The following is a 15,392-nucleotide window of genomic DNA, read 5'->3' as shown; positions in this document are numbered from 1 at the left end:
CCGGGGCACGTCATGTAAGGCACCATGGCGGCGATGGGCTGGATCTGGCGCATGAACTGGTCTCCGACCCTCGCTGTACTCACTAGGCGGCCTCGTGGTTGCCGGGGCACGTCATGTAGGGCACCATGGCGGCGATGGGCTGGATCTGGCTCATGAACTGGTCTCCGACCCTCGCTGTACTCACTAGGCGGCCTCGTGGTTGGCGGGGCACGTCATGTAGGGCACCATGGCGGCGATGGGCTGGATCTGGCGCATGAACTGGTCTCCGACCCTCGCTGTACTCACTAGGCGGCCTCGTGGTTGGCGGGGCACGTCATGTAGGGCACCATGGCGGCGATGGGCTGGATCTGGCGCATGAACTGTCTCCGACCCTCGCTGTACTCACAAGGCGGCCTCGTGGTTGCCGGGGCACGTCATGTAGGGCACCATGGCGGCGATGGGCTGGATCTGGCGCATGAACTGGTCTCCGACCCTCGCTGTACTCACTAGGCGGCCTCGTGGTTGCCGGGGCACGTCATGTAGGGCACCATGGCGGCGATGGGCTGGATCTGGCGCATGAACTGGTCTCCGACCCTCGCTGTACTCACTAGGCGGCCTCGTGGTTGCCGGGGCACGTCATGTAGGGCACCATGGCGGCGATGGGCTGGATCTGGCGCATGAACTGGTCTCCGACCCTCGCTGTACTCACTAGGCGGCCTCGTGGTTGCCGGGGCACGTCATGTAGGGCACCATGGCGGCGATGGGCTGGATCTGGCGCATGAACTGGTCTCCGACCCTCGCTGTACTCACTAGGCGGCCTCGTGGTTGCCGGGGCACGTCATGTAGGGCACCATGGCGGCGATGGGCTGGATCTGGCGCATGAACTGGTCTCCGACCGTCGCTGTACTCACTAGGCGGCCTCGTGGTTGCCGGGGCACGTCATGTAGGGCACCATGGCGGCGATGGGCTGGATCTGGCGCATGAACTGGTCTCCGACCCTCGCTGTACTCACTAGGCGGCCTCGTGGTTGCCGGGGCACGTCATGTAGGGCACCATGGCGGCGATGGGCTGGATCTGGCGCATGAACTGGTCTCCGACCCTCGCTGTACTCACTAGGCGGCCTCGTGGTTGCCGGGGCACGTCATGTAGGGCACCATGGCGGCGATGGGCTGGATCTGGCGCATGAACTGGTCTCCGACCCTCGCTGTACTCACTAGGCGGCCTCGTGGTTGCCGGGGCACGTCATGTAGAGCACCATGGCGGCGATGGGCTGGATCTGGCGCATGAACTGGTCTCCGACCCTCGCTGTACTCACTAGGCGGCCTCGTGGTTGCCGGGGCACGTCATGTAGGGCACCATGGCGGCGATGGGCTGGATCTGGCGCATGAACTGGTCTCCGACCCTCGCTGTACTCACTAGGCGGCCTCGTGGTTGCCGGGGCACGTCATGTAGGGCACCATGGCGGCGATGGGCTGGATCTGGCGCATGAACTGGTCTCCGACCCTGGCGTCGTCGTCGTGCATGTCGTACGCGAAGTCGCCCACGTGGAGGATCAGGTCGAAGTTCCCGCGCTCCGCCTCTTCTTGTAGGTATGAGAGGGACTGCAAGTATAAGGTAACTTTGTGTTTTTAAAGTTGTATGGATACGACATGTTGTTACTTTGCTAATTCGCGAAAAAATAACGTGCTAGTCAATCAGTGCTACCCCGTTATACTTACTTGCGTATTTTTACATGCAATTAATGTTCCTACCGCAAAAAAAAAAAAATATAACAACCCACCACCAAGAATGGTCGGCCATATTTATACCTTGACCAGTCCCCCTACGGTGCAAGTGTGAGTGAGATGGAAAAAATCTTAATAACGGCGATGACGCAACATTCAACTGTTCGTTAAGAATCATCCCCCTATTGTTGTACCTAATTATTTCCAACTGTTCCAGAACACTCTAACGCAATCATTTTTCGAAAAACAAATCCCTTCCTTCCTTCCTCCTTCTTCCTTTTCTGAATTTCATAAAGGTGATCCAGTACATAGTGCTTTTTTATCGACATCGACTTATAAAATGTGTGTCCTCTTCTTCCGTCATCCGGGCTTTACTCACCACGTCTCTACAGTACTCACGTGCGCGTTCTTATTGCCCATGTCGCCGTAGATGGCGGCGCGGACCTTGATGTCGTTGCCTTTGGGCGGCACGTGGAAGGAGAACAGCTCCGACATGCCGAAGTCCGAGCCCACGTTGTATACTGCGAACAAATGTAAACTGTTTATACTGTTGTTAAAGCATTTTTAACAGAACCGTCAAACCGTCCGCATAACACAACTCAATTCAAAAATTCAGACATTGACAAGGTGAATGTCGCCACCCCCGTCAAACTTATCAAGTAAAAATTTTCTGCAAAAAAGCAGTCTTCTTAAAACTGTATAATGTGCCATCATTTCATGGCCCTCATCAGCTGTTCCTCTTCATCAAATAGTGCCTCCGACATATAAATGAATAATAACGAAAAGCTATTTGAATAAGGCTGCCTTTCCATGAGATGTGTGGAAATCAATCCATAGCATTGGTTAGAACCGATGTTATTGGTTGATTCCCTCGAGTCTCCTCACCTCCGCCTCACGGGAACGGCAGCTATATAATCAATACATACAATAAGTGTGTCAGAAATATTTGCAGAGTTCACTCAATTTCTACATCCCATCGTCTAATCCTGACTCTTTATGCTGCCATGTTGTGACTTGCTACTGATTAGCTTTATTTCTAAGCTCTAGAATTCTAGATAAGGCCGAGAAATGACCGTATCGTACCGTATGTGGTGTCATAGTCGAGGCCGGGCAGCGTGACGCGGTGTATGTGCAGCTCGCGGCGCTGTTTGGGGGTCGTCCAGAAATCATTTTTTTTTTTTTAGGAAACAAACAGTCACATATTAATATGTATAAGCTTAAGTGATAACAAACAGACCTTTAGTTCCATTGAAAATAAAAGAATACATAGTAAATTACAAATCGAAACAGGGAAGGTGTTAGGCATCTTCTTGTCTGTCACGCGTACAGGGACTTCAAAACATCGGTAGGTAATTAATAAATGCATGACATAGTACAGAATTTAAAATGGTATACAAAATAATTAAAAATATATGTATCGCTATAGTTGTTATGCGTGCAAATAATATATAGTTACTAGGTACTTAAAAGAAAACATACAATATTTATAAAGAAAAGATTGAACTTTGCAGAATGCTACTGTATTTACAAAATGATAATGAAAAAATATCTAAATTTGAATCATGTGATCATATTTGGCCTATTTTTTGACCCCCCCTCCCCCTTGGTGATATTTGGTGATTTTAACGCAACCCCCACCCCCCTGCCACAATATCACGTGATAATTATGATGCGGGGTACCCTTACACGCTAAGCAAGTCTAATGCCGTTTCTACTATATTGCGTATATGTTCCAGATCCTATCTCTCAAAAACAGGTTATATAAATACATCGTTTTATATGTATTCATTAGTTTTTGATGGCAATGGTGGATTATTGAGAAAAAACGTCTCATAGCTCCCGCAAATTGTGACAGTTCTAAATTGTGGTTAACAAGCATGAGTAATGTATATAGTAGGTACTTATTATAATTAGAAAGGTAATTGAAAAACAGTTATAACTAAGTAAATAACACACACACACAGTAAGTAACACAGTGCGGAGAGCGGGGGCTGCGGCGGAGGGTGCAGCAAAGCTCAAGCATTGCAAATACTCGAACTTGGAACCAGTTTACGACTTTGTCCCAGTTGCAGTGGAAATTGGTGGACCCTGGTGTTCTAAGGCGAAAACCTTTATTAAAAATCTAGGGCGGCGGTTAAGAGAGCGAGGTTTGGGTCCCCGTTCTGGCTCATACCTGGTCCAGCAAATATCATTGGCAGTACAACGCGGTAATGCGGCCAGTATTTTTGGAACTTTTGCGCCGGGTACGTGTCGTCTCGGGGATTAACGGGGAGGCATAGGTAGTGTTAGGTTTTTGGACAAAGCTTGTTGCGGATTTTATGTTGTACCTGCATTTATGACGAAGCCTGTGGCGGATTATCACTAATGTAGATTGGACGAAGTTTGTTGCGGATTCTGTTTAGTGTCTATATGCTTTTGACGAAGCCTGCGCTGTGGATTTGGATGATGGTTATGGATTCTCTTAATGGTAAGTAGCCTTTATTATGTTTTCTTTTCCTAAGTAAATAAAGTTTGATTGAAACTACTTCTTTTCACCTTCTTTTCCCATTTTTGAACTCTGTTAAATGGTCCCAGTACAGATCCCTAAGCTTGGACATCATATAAAAATACATATTGAACGCTGATACACGAATAACTGTGAAACCGTGAGTCTACTCGCTACGAAAATCACTAAAATATGCGATGCGATGCGAGGCGAGCTTTTATTATGAATGTTTTAAAGATGGTGCGATTAATGTTTTTTATTGGGTAAATACGCATATAAAATAGAGCGGATTATTTGATCTGATTAAATTTTTGAGTAATATGGTTTCGGTTTTTCCCGCTTTGAAAAATAATTACACGTGATATCTTTTCTGACCCAAATCGTGATCATTCGTGATATTTTTATTACCCCCACCCCCCCTCCTAAACGATCACATGATTTCTGGACGACCCCTTGCCGCCGTCCCGGAACAGGGTGCTGTAGACCTGGTCCTTCAGCTGTCTCACCCCGCGTGTGTTGTACCGTATCTGGTGTCATAGTCGAGGCCGCGCAGCGTGACGCGGTGTATGTACAGCTCGCGGCGCTGTTTGCCACCGTCTCGGAACAGGGTGCTGTAGACCTGGTCCTTCAGCTATCTCACCCCGCGTGTGTCGTACCGTATCTGGTGTCATAGTCGAGGCCGCGCAGCGTGACGCGGTGTATGTACAGCTCGCGGCGCTGTTTGCCACCGTCTCGGAACAGGGTGCTGTACCCGGACACCTGGTCCTTCAGCTGCCCCTTCCCGTAGGTGGCGTAGGAGCCCTGGGTGTCGTTGAACGTGGTCCATGTCAGCACGATGTCGTTGGGATTTTCTGTAATCAGAAAATTTGGTTCTGCGCCGTTCAACGTAATGTACTTGAGTCAATTATTCACGATCAATGAATAATTGTCAAGTGCAGAAAACGTTACTACAGAAGGCAGCTATAAAGAAAACCAAACTCTTAAAACATAGAAGGATCCAAAGATATGATTCACTGACGCTATTGCCAAATTGTCTTCTTATACTCTGTTAAACATTTTAAGCAAGTTTCTCTAGTCCCTGTATTTTCAGCCCACAATGTCCCGGGCTACCATCACAACCATCCGGGTTCATGTGCCACTTGTGTACCTACTAGAGGTACCTATCTATACTTTTAAGTACATGAAATACCGGTAATTTACAGTGAGCTGCGAAATTGCATGGAGAAATTATGAATGAATTCATTGATAAAGTCGCCATGCACTTTTATGACTGATGGGACAGTCAGCATCAGTAGTAGCGGCTGAAACAACGCGCCAAAAGCATCTGACATTTCGGATAACTTTTCCAAATATAGATAAATCTCTAAATTCACATTTCAAAGTATATCTTACAGTTTCACTTGTTTTACCTATAGAACCATAACTTTTTGTTAAGCTGTTAAAGAATGGTAGGTACTTTTGAAGCGTTGTTTGATCTGCGACTTTTGATGCTGACTGTACGTGAAATGCAACAAATAAATACCAAATTTTAAAATATCCTTGTAGTTTAAAATGTTAACTCATACGAAGCATACCTAATGCTGCAAAAGTAGTAAAACAAACAGGGAACAGCAGATGGTAAATATGTATATATGCATTGCATCCATTTTCAATTGTAAGTACGACTCACATCCAATACAATATTTTAAATTAGAAAGTAAATGTCAGTCAGGCAGGAGTCCCTTTACAGTAGGTATAATGAATTAGTCATGAAACTCATGAGCCATCGCCCACACCAATAAATTGTCAATTCTTAAACCTTATTGCAAATGCATAAAGTCTACTTATGATCATTTAAGAGAGTAACTGTCAGAACATGAGCATGACACCTTATTACATGATGAATTACATGATTGTTGCACAAACAATAAGTAATTATATTTGCTAATGTAGTTAACTTTGAATTATACAGCATCATGCCACACATCAACAGTCAATCGTAAACATGTAGATAATTACTTATGATTATGACAATCATAGTCCAACATTATGTAAACTAAACCATATTATCTACAATGTGACATTAATAATTAAATATACTTGTTACTAATCAACCACTAAATATTAAAGAAGTAATTGTAATGGGTATTTTACAACAAAGTATTAGCAACAAATTACTATGTATTTGGCTACATAAAATACATGTTTATATTAGATTAGAATCGGATGCACACCACTCAGTTCAGTGGAGCATTGACTTATTTCCTTATCAGTAATATACTTGAATGGACCCATACAGATTATTTAAGTTATGCTGTTGAAATGTTTTTGCAGTATTTCATTACAATCTAGTCCAGGGTGAAGTCGTTTTTATGTCAACTGATAGATAACAAAGAAACATGTAAGCAGTTTTACTTAAAAATGTATTTTATAAAAAAATATTTTAGAGGTAGCACAGCATGTATGAGCTGCTTTAATAACTCTATATTTCTAGTGTTGGTAGCACTCAAGTCTAAATTTAAAAAACTCAACTCATTGTTACGAGACTGCATAAAAGAAAAATTGATAATTTTCATAGTTGAGTCCATTACTGAGGCTTTTCTAAGTGCAACTCAAAAGGACCTGATAAAGCAATTATATCATGATTCTAAGCAAGGAAAGTGACTTTATGAACAGTAACAAAATTAATTCAATAAATGTTACTAAATTTAAACAAGCTTTTGATATTGAATGGAATCTTAACCTGTCAGCACAAAAGGCAAAAAGGTAAAAATATGATACAACCTGCTTCAAAATATGACACAACCTGCTTCAAAATATGACACAACCTGCTTCAAAATATGATACAACCTGCTTAAAAATGTATGTCTCTTAAATATTCAATTCAATATAAGAGAGATATAACATTTCTTCTCTCTCATTTAAGAAAATGTATACCTTTCAATTATTAATCACCACCTAAAAAGATTCATGTTAAAACTTGCCCAAGTTTTAAATAATGAAATAGTGTACAGATCATATTGAACACTGGGCTTGTTCAGCTACTTCCGATGTAGACTGTATAATTATTGCTTTATTGTAGAACAAACACAAGACTCATGCTACCTAAATAGGCCCTAACCTGGTTCTAACTTTCCTTATTGGCTATGTGCTTAAAGGTGAACGAAGTAGTTATTAAGAATGAAAATGATTCTTGTGTATTACTAAAATAAAAATAAAACTTTTTACTTTAGTACCCCTTATACTTCATTTTAAATAATCTACTATACTGACAATAAAATGTGTGGCATTGCGAATCACTAGTGGCCTAGCGGTAAGAGTGTGTGACTTGCAATCCGCAGATCGCGGGTTCAAAACCCTGGCTCGTACCAATGAGTTTTTCGGAACTCATGTACGAAATATCCTTTGATATTTACCAGTCGCTTTTCAGTGTAAAGGAAAAACATCGTGAGGAAACCGGACTAATCCCAACAAGGCCTAGTTTACCCTCCGAGTTGGAAGGTCAGATGGCAGTCGCTTCCGTAAAAACTAGTGCCTACGCCAAATCTTGGGATTAGTTGTCAAGCGGACCCCAGGCTCCCATGAGCAATGGCAAAATGCCGGGATAACGCCAGGAAGAAGACTGACAATAAAATGTTTCTTAATGATCACAGTAAAATTGCGCATTGATTTGGAAAACATTTTTAATAAATGTGATAAATGTTAAATAATAAAAAAAATTGTGTGAGAAAAATGAAATATTACCTCCAAATGCAATGTGAACTTGTTCGGGCTGGCAGTACGGACAGTCGTAATTATATCCGATTTCCGACGCCCGAGCGGCGCCCAGGACCAAGAAAAATAATAATAATTTCATAGCAATAATTTCGACCACTACCCGCTGTAGCTAAATTTCTATTAAAAATAAAGTAACAACGGCCGCGCACTAGTGTCGTTACGAATCAAATGAAACTACACATCCTGAGGTTCCGATTACTTAAAGCAAAACAAGGGCAATAGGTATAATCGCGATAGCATAAACGAATTAAACGATTCAAAACATACAATATTTATAACGCTAGGTCAAACTCAAACGTCAAACGCTGGAACTGGGATACCAGCGCATTGTGGAACATAATACAGAAAACATAAGAAACTCAAAAAAATGTGAATGCCTAAACAATATTTTAACTCTATTAATAAAATTAAATTATTTGAAACAATTATTATTTACACTCAAATTTATACTTTAAAAGGGAATTAAGTATTAAATTTGTTAAGAAAATTTTTGTAGGTAAGCCATTTCCGTCAGTAGAAAAAAAACGGCAAATTTCATAAAATTAAGGCGCATTGCGATAACCCTTTCCATAGAAAATTTGTATTTGGCGCCATTTTCTACTGACAAAGTTTTTTGACCGGCAGTAAGTTATTTTAACGTAGAAATTCTGATATTGTATTTTGTATGGCAACTCTCAAAAGGCGTCAACATGATGTCAGTGCACGTTCTGAAATCATTTTGTAATTGACCGATTTTAGGTTCTGGTGACACAAAACATTATCAAAATAGAACCATTAATCATAAATATGGTATAAAGTAATGAGACTTTTATTATTATATAATATATGGATATTAACTTTGGAACTTAGTTTGAAACTTTGAGTTCATTTTAGAAAAAAAGGAAAGTTCCGGAATAGTATTTAAATGATGCACGATTTGTTATGACATGACGGGATTGGTGGTTCAGTGTCGATCGAGGGCGGTCGTCGTTGAATTTAGCGTTTTTATATTAAGTTCTTTTTAACTACGATTTATTTTAACTCAATATTTACATGACTCAGTTTATATGGTCGGTGGTGGTTTTTAATTGGTAAGTTAAACGCTGATGTTAACAACTTTATTCCCACGCCGATACTTATTAGTCTCGATAATCAGAGACTACCGTATTTTGTGGAAAAGGGACCCCTATTAAAACATGACGTTTATATTTTATACAAAAAAGATATAATTAATCTTCGCAACAAAATGTAGCATTACATATTTTTTTATGAGGAAAATAACAATAGGCAGTGAGTCAATTGCGAGCCTAATCACCAATCCGTATGCCTACCGCTCCATATGAGGTCGGGTATAATTAAGGAAAGTATACCCTAGCTACGTGACATAAAGTGTAGTTTTAAGTATTGTATTGGCGGGAGCTGTGCTAGTGATAACAGAGCTATCCCACGCCACGCGTACGGTGAACGGTCAGCCGCGAGCCGCCCGGCTCATGTATTAGCAATGTTGCAGTTTATTAAACATTAGGGTTGGCAAGAATAGGCACATACCCTAAAATGCTTTTAGTGGCTAATAATGAACAATCCTACATAACTGCAAAAAATTGTATCATGGCATGGGATTCATGGGCGTACCAATTCAACATAAGGATTTGGAATAAGTTTTAGTATAATTAAATAATAAAAAAACGATAAGGCTCGAATTTGGGGACAATTCGCGACTCCGGCTGTGGAATGACGAGGTCCTTGCGGAGGTATCCCTAGGGGCTACAGTATGGGGTTCTGGTTCTTCAGAAAAGGAGTGTACATGCAGGTTTTTAAAGGGTCGGCAACGCGCATGTAACACCCCTGTAGTTGCAGCAGGCGTACATAGACTATGGTGACTGCTTACCATCAGGCGTGTCAAGGGAATCAAAATGTATAGGAGGGTCGTATTTGCCGTTGACATAAAACTATATATACCTACTACAAATATACGGAATAAAACCTGAAAACTATAAAATAAAAAATGAAAATAAGCTAAATTTGTACAGAACCCTCGGTGGGCGAGTCCGACTCGCACTTGTCCGGTTTTTATTATTTACAACCGAATAGTTGTCTTACGGCACCGACGACATTTTAATATCCTATTGTTAAATATTCCGAAAATTATTGGCGACAAATATCAGTCTACACGTGTCGGACTATTATAACTTATAAGTAAGAAGGTAATTTAAAACTAGTTGTGAGTTTTATGTTTTTGAAAAATTACCTACGTAGTGATTATATGCCCTTTGTACTTACCTATCGATGTAAGGTGCTACAGATACTAAATACCTACCGTCACGTCAAGGCTGGGCAAGTGGCCACTATTGAAATATCTGTTAATAACGTTCCGTTACAATGATTCCATTTACTTTAGAGGAAAGAGGACGGCCGCTTTTCCATACAAACGTAGTCTCCATTTTCCTCTCTCCGATTTTTTGATAATTATACAAAATAAGTGCGAAAAACCGATTGCATACAATTTTTTAAATGCTCCTAACTCTTATAATAATTAAAAATTCGAAAAAATCACACAAATCATAGCTGTGGTTGACATACAAGTTGTGTCAAAATATTTTCAAAAATGCAGAGAGGAAAATGAGGACTAGCGTTTGTATGAAAAGACAATTTCGCGGGGGGTCCTCCAGTTTCGTCTTAAAATTAATTTTCTAAATGAAGTCTGAGCAAGTGCTTGCAATTATATAATGACAAAATCTTAATTATACACGCAACATAACATATACCTACTTTCCTTGCCTACTATATATAAACGATCAAGCTCTCCTAGTGGCTGAGGCCGGATCGGAATTGATCGGATATAATACATTTTTTATATTACTTAACAAGCAAAACAGTAATTTTATTTTCGCTTATTCGCTTTATCTCTTCAACTTTTTTACCTAGCTGAGCAGTGAGGAGCCACAATGAAGTCGCTTGTGCTCTTTCTCACGCTGACGGCGTTTAGCTCGGCGTCGGCGCAATCGCCGTACGCCGGACTGGCGGCGGAAGAGTGGGGCGCGGCGGCGGTGGCGGCGGCCGAGTACATCACGGTGGAGCCGGTGGAAGAGTACCTGCCGCCGATAACGGAGTCGAATTACTGCGAGCACTGTAACCCTGAGCAAGTCCACATTGCCTTTGGTGGTAATTATATATTCTTTGCATTATCTCAACGAGCTCGACGAAGGGAGGGAGGGTTGTTAGGGTCGGCAACGCACATGTAACTCCTCTGGAGTTGCAGGCGTAGATAGGCTACGGAGACTGCTTACCATCAGGCGGGCCGTATGCTTGTTTGCCACCGACGTAGTATAAAAAAAAATCTAGTGGGAGTCGGTGATAACCGTCGTTCGCTTTGCTGGCGACGACAGGATGGGGCATGGTGGCGTTGGTGGACGGCGGTGGCGGGCGGCGGCGGCGGCGAAGGTTTGCCTTTGGCGGTAAGTAAGTAAGTAAGTAAATATTCTTTATTTCACCAACAATTATACATTTTACATACATGTAAAACTACAAATGAATTTTAAAGGAAAATAGAACCAGGTAACAACAGGCGGTCTTATCGCTAAAAAGCGATCTCTTCCAGACAACCTTTAGGTAGCGGTAATTACTTGCGAATGCGAATTTTTGTTATTTAGTTGTTTGTTTCGATAACTTTAACGTAAAATTATGCTAAACAATGCTAGTTATTAAACTATGGTGGGTATTCCCCAAATTAACATGTTAATGATTGATTAAAAGTCAAAATATTATGGTTGTTAGCAAAATGTATATTTGATATCGTGTTGCCAGTTGACAGCTAATTGTTTGTTTTAATTGCTTAAACGCCACATTTTTTTGATTGTTGATTGTTTAAAAATCCGGGATTTCTTTGAATAATTAGTAAATGATGACAAACGTTCCGCCGAGCCTCCTGGTACTTTGTCATACATTCTATATATATATATATATATATATATTATATATATATTATATATATATATCATATAAGCTCTGTTTTTATATCCCAGATACCAAGATCATTCATATTCATATTTTTATTGATAAAGATAATTACACGTCAAGGTTAGAGACATAAAGTTAGATTACTTAACTTAATGTAAATTATATAATCAACTAAATACAAATGTCAATCATAATTATAAATAGATCACAATATTATTAGCCAATTACCACTTTTAATAAAATAACCCAGAAAGATTTTATTAAATAAAATCACTCGATATGCGGCAATAATAAAATTGTGATTTCAGAGAAATCCAACGACATTGTAATAACTTGGTCGACTTTCAACGATACTCCCAGCGTGGTCCACTACGGGGTGGACGAGCTGCAGCACTATGCTTACGGCGCTAGCTCGTTGTTCGAAGACGGCGGAAACGAGCGCCGTCAACAGTACACACACCGCGTAACGCTTCCTGACCTGCAGTATGATACTAAATATGGTGAGTTCACCATCGTCAACACTGTTAATTGACAATTCGCAAATTTTATTTCACAAATATAAAGGTTCTTAGGGTCAATTAAGAGTGTTGCTACGGTTGCTGTCAGTAGTATGGATCATGCTTGCCTATGGCTTCAAAACTTCTTCAACGGTTATAAAGTTTTGGGTGGAGGTGGCAATTGGGAGACCTAAATAGAGCATGGCAACCTGCGCCCCTCCTCTCCACATATCTTAGTTTTTAGTTATAATTTCTTATTTTTATTTTTCTCATAGTACCTAAATAATTAACATAGTTTTAAGTTTATACTAATAGTCATTATGGATTAGTGATCTGAAATAAACGGTTTTTTTTTTTCATGTGAGTGTACTATTTGAAATTCTTTTCTAGTCATAGGATTTCGGACCGTAATTATTATTGCGTTTTTGTTTTTAGTATGACGGCAAGTATGTTGCCGATATGGTCTTAGGGGTTAACCTCATTATCATTGAAGCATGTGTAAATCGCATCAATGTTGATACTGCTGACAGCTTACACTAGTAAATAGTGTACCTTGTAGCTTTAAAATATGTAGGTCTAGCCACTAGCAAGTCTTTTCCAGAGAAGGTAATTCATCTAGTTATCTTTCTGTGGCAGTGTACAACGTGGGCTCGGAGTACGGCGTGTCGAGCCTGTTCTCCTTCCGCACGGTTCCGAAAGGGAACAACTGGCCCGTGCGCGCCGCCGTCTTCGGAGACATGGGCACTGAGGGCGCCAAAGTAGGTGTAAACTATGTGTTATATCCTTCAACTAGCTGAAGTAGCTTCTGTCCTTTAGCAGCATATTTTTTTTTTAACTGATTTCGATTACCTAAGGTGTTAACTTCCATTCCCCTTTCGATTTATAAGGAGATGAATTGTGGGATAACAGTATCCTATATATGGTTCCAACTTATGATATTACTAGTATCCGTAGCTTACCAATCCAAAAAGGGCCTTATCCTTCGAAACGATCATTCCACATATCTCGACTAGCTATTATTACTGTCTTACTGCAGCGGTACCGTTTTCAATTCTTTCACACAGCGAGCTTTCACATGTCAGACTTAGGTAATCAGTCGGTCGTCCTAAGTACGCGCACGATACACACACATAGTATAAAACAGACGTCTTAGAATGATCTGGAACCTTGAATAAAGACTACTGTCCTTAAACCAGTGGGAAATACTTTAATACACAGGCGATGCCATACCTTCAAGAGGAATCCGAATGGGTCACTTCGATCTGATCCTCCACGTGGGCGACATGGGCTATGACATGGCGACCGACAACGCGAGGGTAGGCGACCAGTTCATGCGGCAGATCGAGCCCATCGCGACCATGGTCCCATACATGACGTGTGTCGGCAATCATGAGCAGGCCTAGTGAGTACCAAAGTTTAATTCGAGATTTGTATGGAGACCGGGATTTTTATGTGATTTCAGAGTTACTGCTATATACTCGTATACCTACCTACCTACCTGCTACTTAGTGAGTAAAAGTTGATCATAGAAGATCTCATATTACTACCAGCATTTGATACCCTTTTAATTAGTGATGAGCAGCCGCACACTTTACTGAACATCATTTACACCTAATAAGGTTATCAAACATCGAATTGACCGTGCCCGTGATGGTCTCTCATAAGAACTCACGCGAAAGTACTGAATTGTCCAAATTCTCATATAAACCCGGCCCAACTGTTGTGAATCACCTTTACATTCTGCTAACCAAGATAATCTGAAAGAGATGGTTTACAGCGATAAGACCGCCCATTGCTACCTTTATTTACACTATGAATCTGTGTTTCAATTTCTTTTTTGGGGTGCAATAAATAATATTTACTTAATATTTATTTACATGAATTTCGTATATTCAGTAACTTCAGCAACTACCGCGAGCGCTTCTCGATGCCGGGCGGCACGGAGAGCATGTTCTACAGCTTCGACCTGGGGCCCGCGCACTTCGTGGCCATCTCCACCGAGTACTACTACTACATCAAGTACGGCGTCAAGATGATCTACGAACAGTACCAGTGGCTGGAAAAGGATCTGGCCATGGCTAGTCATAAGGAGAACAGGTAAGGTTCTATACTAAGTTGTATTTAAAATACCTTGTACATACTATAGAAGGTAGAGCAGTTCAGGCACTTCTATAAACTCCCTTATGTCGCGGAATATTTTACATTCTTTATTAATGTTGATTTATCTATTAAGCCCTCCCAGATTAACTGACAACATAAGATGAAATTAAATTAATTTTGAACAAGCAGAAAAGTCTGCGAACGATGCTTTTAAGCTGAGAATAAATTTTAAAGTGGAATAATTATTGTCTGTCTTACCAAAGACAGTAATTTTTCCACTTTAAACTCACAAGCGGTATTGAACCTTTAAGTCTAAGGAGAGCCTTTGCCTCCTTGCGTGTGTTCTACCGCTTGTACAATGGGCTGTGCTCTGAGGAATTGTTTGACTTGATGCCAACGGCCACTTTCTATCACCGCACCGCTCGCCGTCGGCAGGGTGTTCATCCTCATACCTTAGAACCTAAATGGTCGCGTACTGTGCGGTTCAAGAGGAATTTCCTCCCGCGGACGCTCCGGCTGTGGAATGAGCTCCCTTCCGAGGTTTTCCCGAGGGTCTACAGTATGGGGTTCTTCAAAAAGGAGTGTACAGGTTTTTAAAGGGTCGGCAACGCGCATGTAACACCTCTGGAGTTGCAGGCGTCCATAGGCTGCGGTGACTGCTAACCATCAGGCGGGCCGTATGCTTGTTTGCCACCGTCATGGTATTAAAAACAAATATTCTAAGCTTAATAAGATGAAATTATTTAGTGCTAGTACAACAGTATAGTCACTTAGTTGATCCCTTGATTATGACGGAACTTTTTATTATACGCGAGTCTTGTCGGCGCAACACCACCTGTTATTTTACCATGCCGCCATCGCCACCGCTAAAATTTACGGATACGCTGCCGTCGATCATTTTTAAAATGTTAGGTT

General features: G+C 41.3%; 2 protein-coding genes across 4 annotated transcripts in view; one reads left to right on the top strand and one right to left on the bottom strand.

Annotated features, from left to right (window-relative positions):
- Positions 1-8,052, bottom strand: part of LOC133525482 (acid phosphatase type 7) — a 19,223-nt gene extending 11,171 nt beyond the window's left edge. The window contains exons 1-4 of one of the 3 annotated variants that reach the window (XM_061861739.1): positions 7,912-8,052; positions 4,845-5,039; positions 2,103-2,224; positions 1,396-1,580 (exon numbers count right to left, since the gene is read on the bottom strand). In XM_061861739.1, coding sequence (XP_061717723.1) covers positions 1,396-1,580; positions 2,103-2,224; positions 4,845-5,039; positions 7,912-8,023 — 614 coding nt within the window. In that variant the 5' untranslated portion in view covers positions 8,024-8,052. Of the gene's footprint in view, positions 1-1,395; positions 1,581-2,102; positions 2,225-2,786; positions 3,229-4,844; positions 5,040-7,911 lie in introns of those variants that run through there. The other 2 variants (XM_061861738.1, XM_061861737.1) reach the window with 2 other exon arrangements.
- LOC133525480 (acid phosphatase type 7-like) overlaps positions 6,462-15,392 on the top strand; it is a 22,805-nt gene continuing 13,874 nt past the window's right edge. Inside the window, 7 exon segments of the mRNA XM_061861734.1 lie at positions 6,462-6,568; positions 10,849-11,085; positions 12,189-12,380; positions 13,014-13,135; positions 13,596-13,623; positions 13,626-13,779; positions 14,274-14,474. Coding sequence (XP_061717718.1) covers positions 10,869-11,085; positions 12,189-12,380; positions 13,014-13,135; positions 13,596-13,623; positions 13,626-13,779; positions 14,274-14,474 — 914 coding nt within the window. The 5' untranslated portion in view covers positions 6,462-6,568; positions 10,849-10,868.

Source organism: Cydia pomonella, chromosome 15 (assembly GCF_033807575.1).
Source record: "Cydia pomonella isolate Wapato2018A chromosome 15, ilCydPomo1, whole genome shotgun sequence".
In the NCBI taxonomy this organism is placed as follows: Eukaryota; Metazoa; Arthropoda; class Insecta; order Lepidoptera; family Tortricidae; genus Cydia; species Cydia pomonella.
This window is presented reverse-complemented; position numbering and strand designations above follow the sequence as displayed.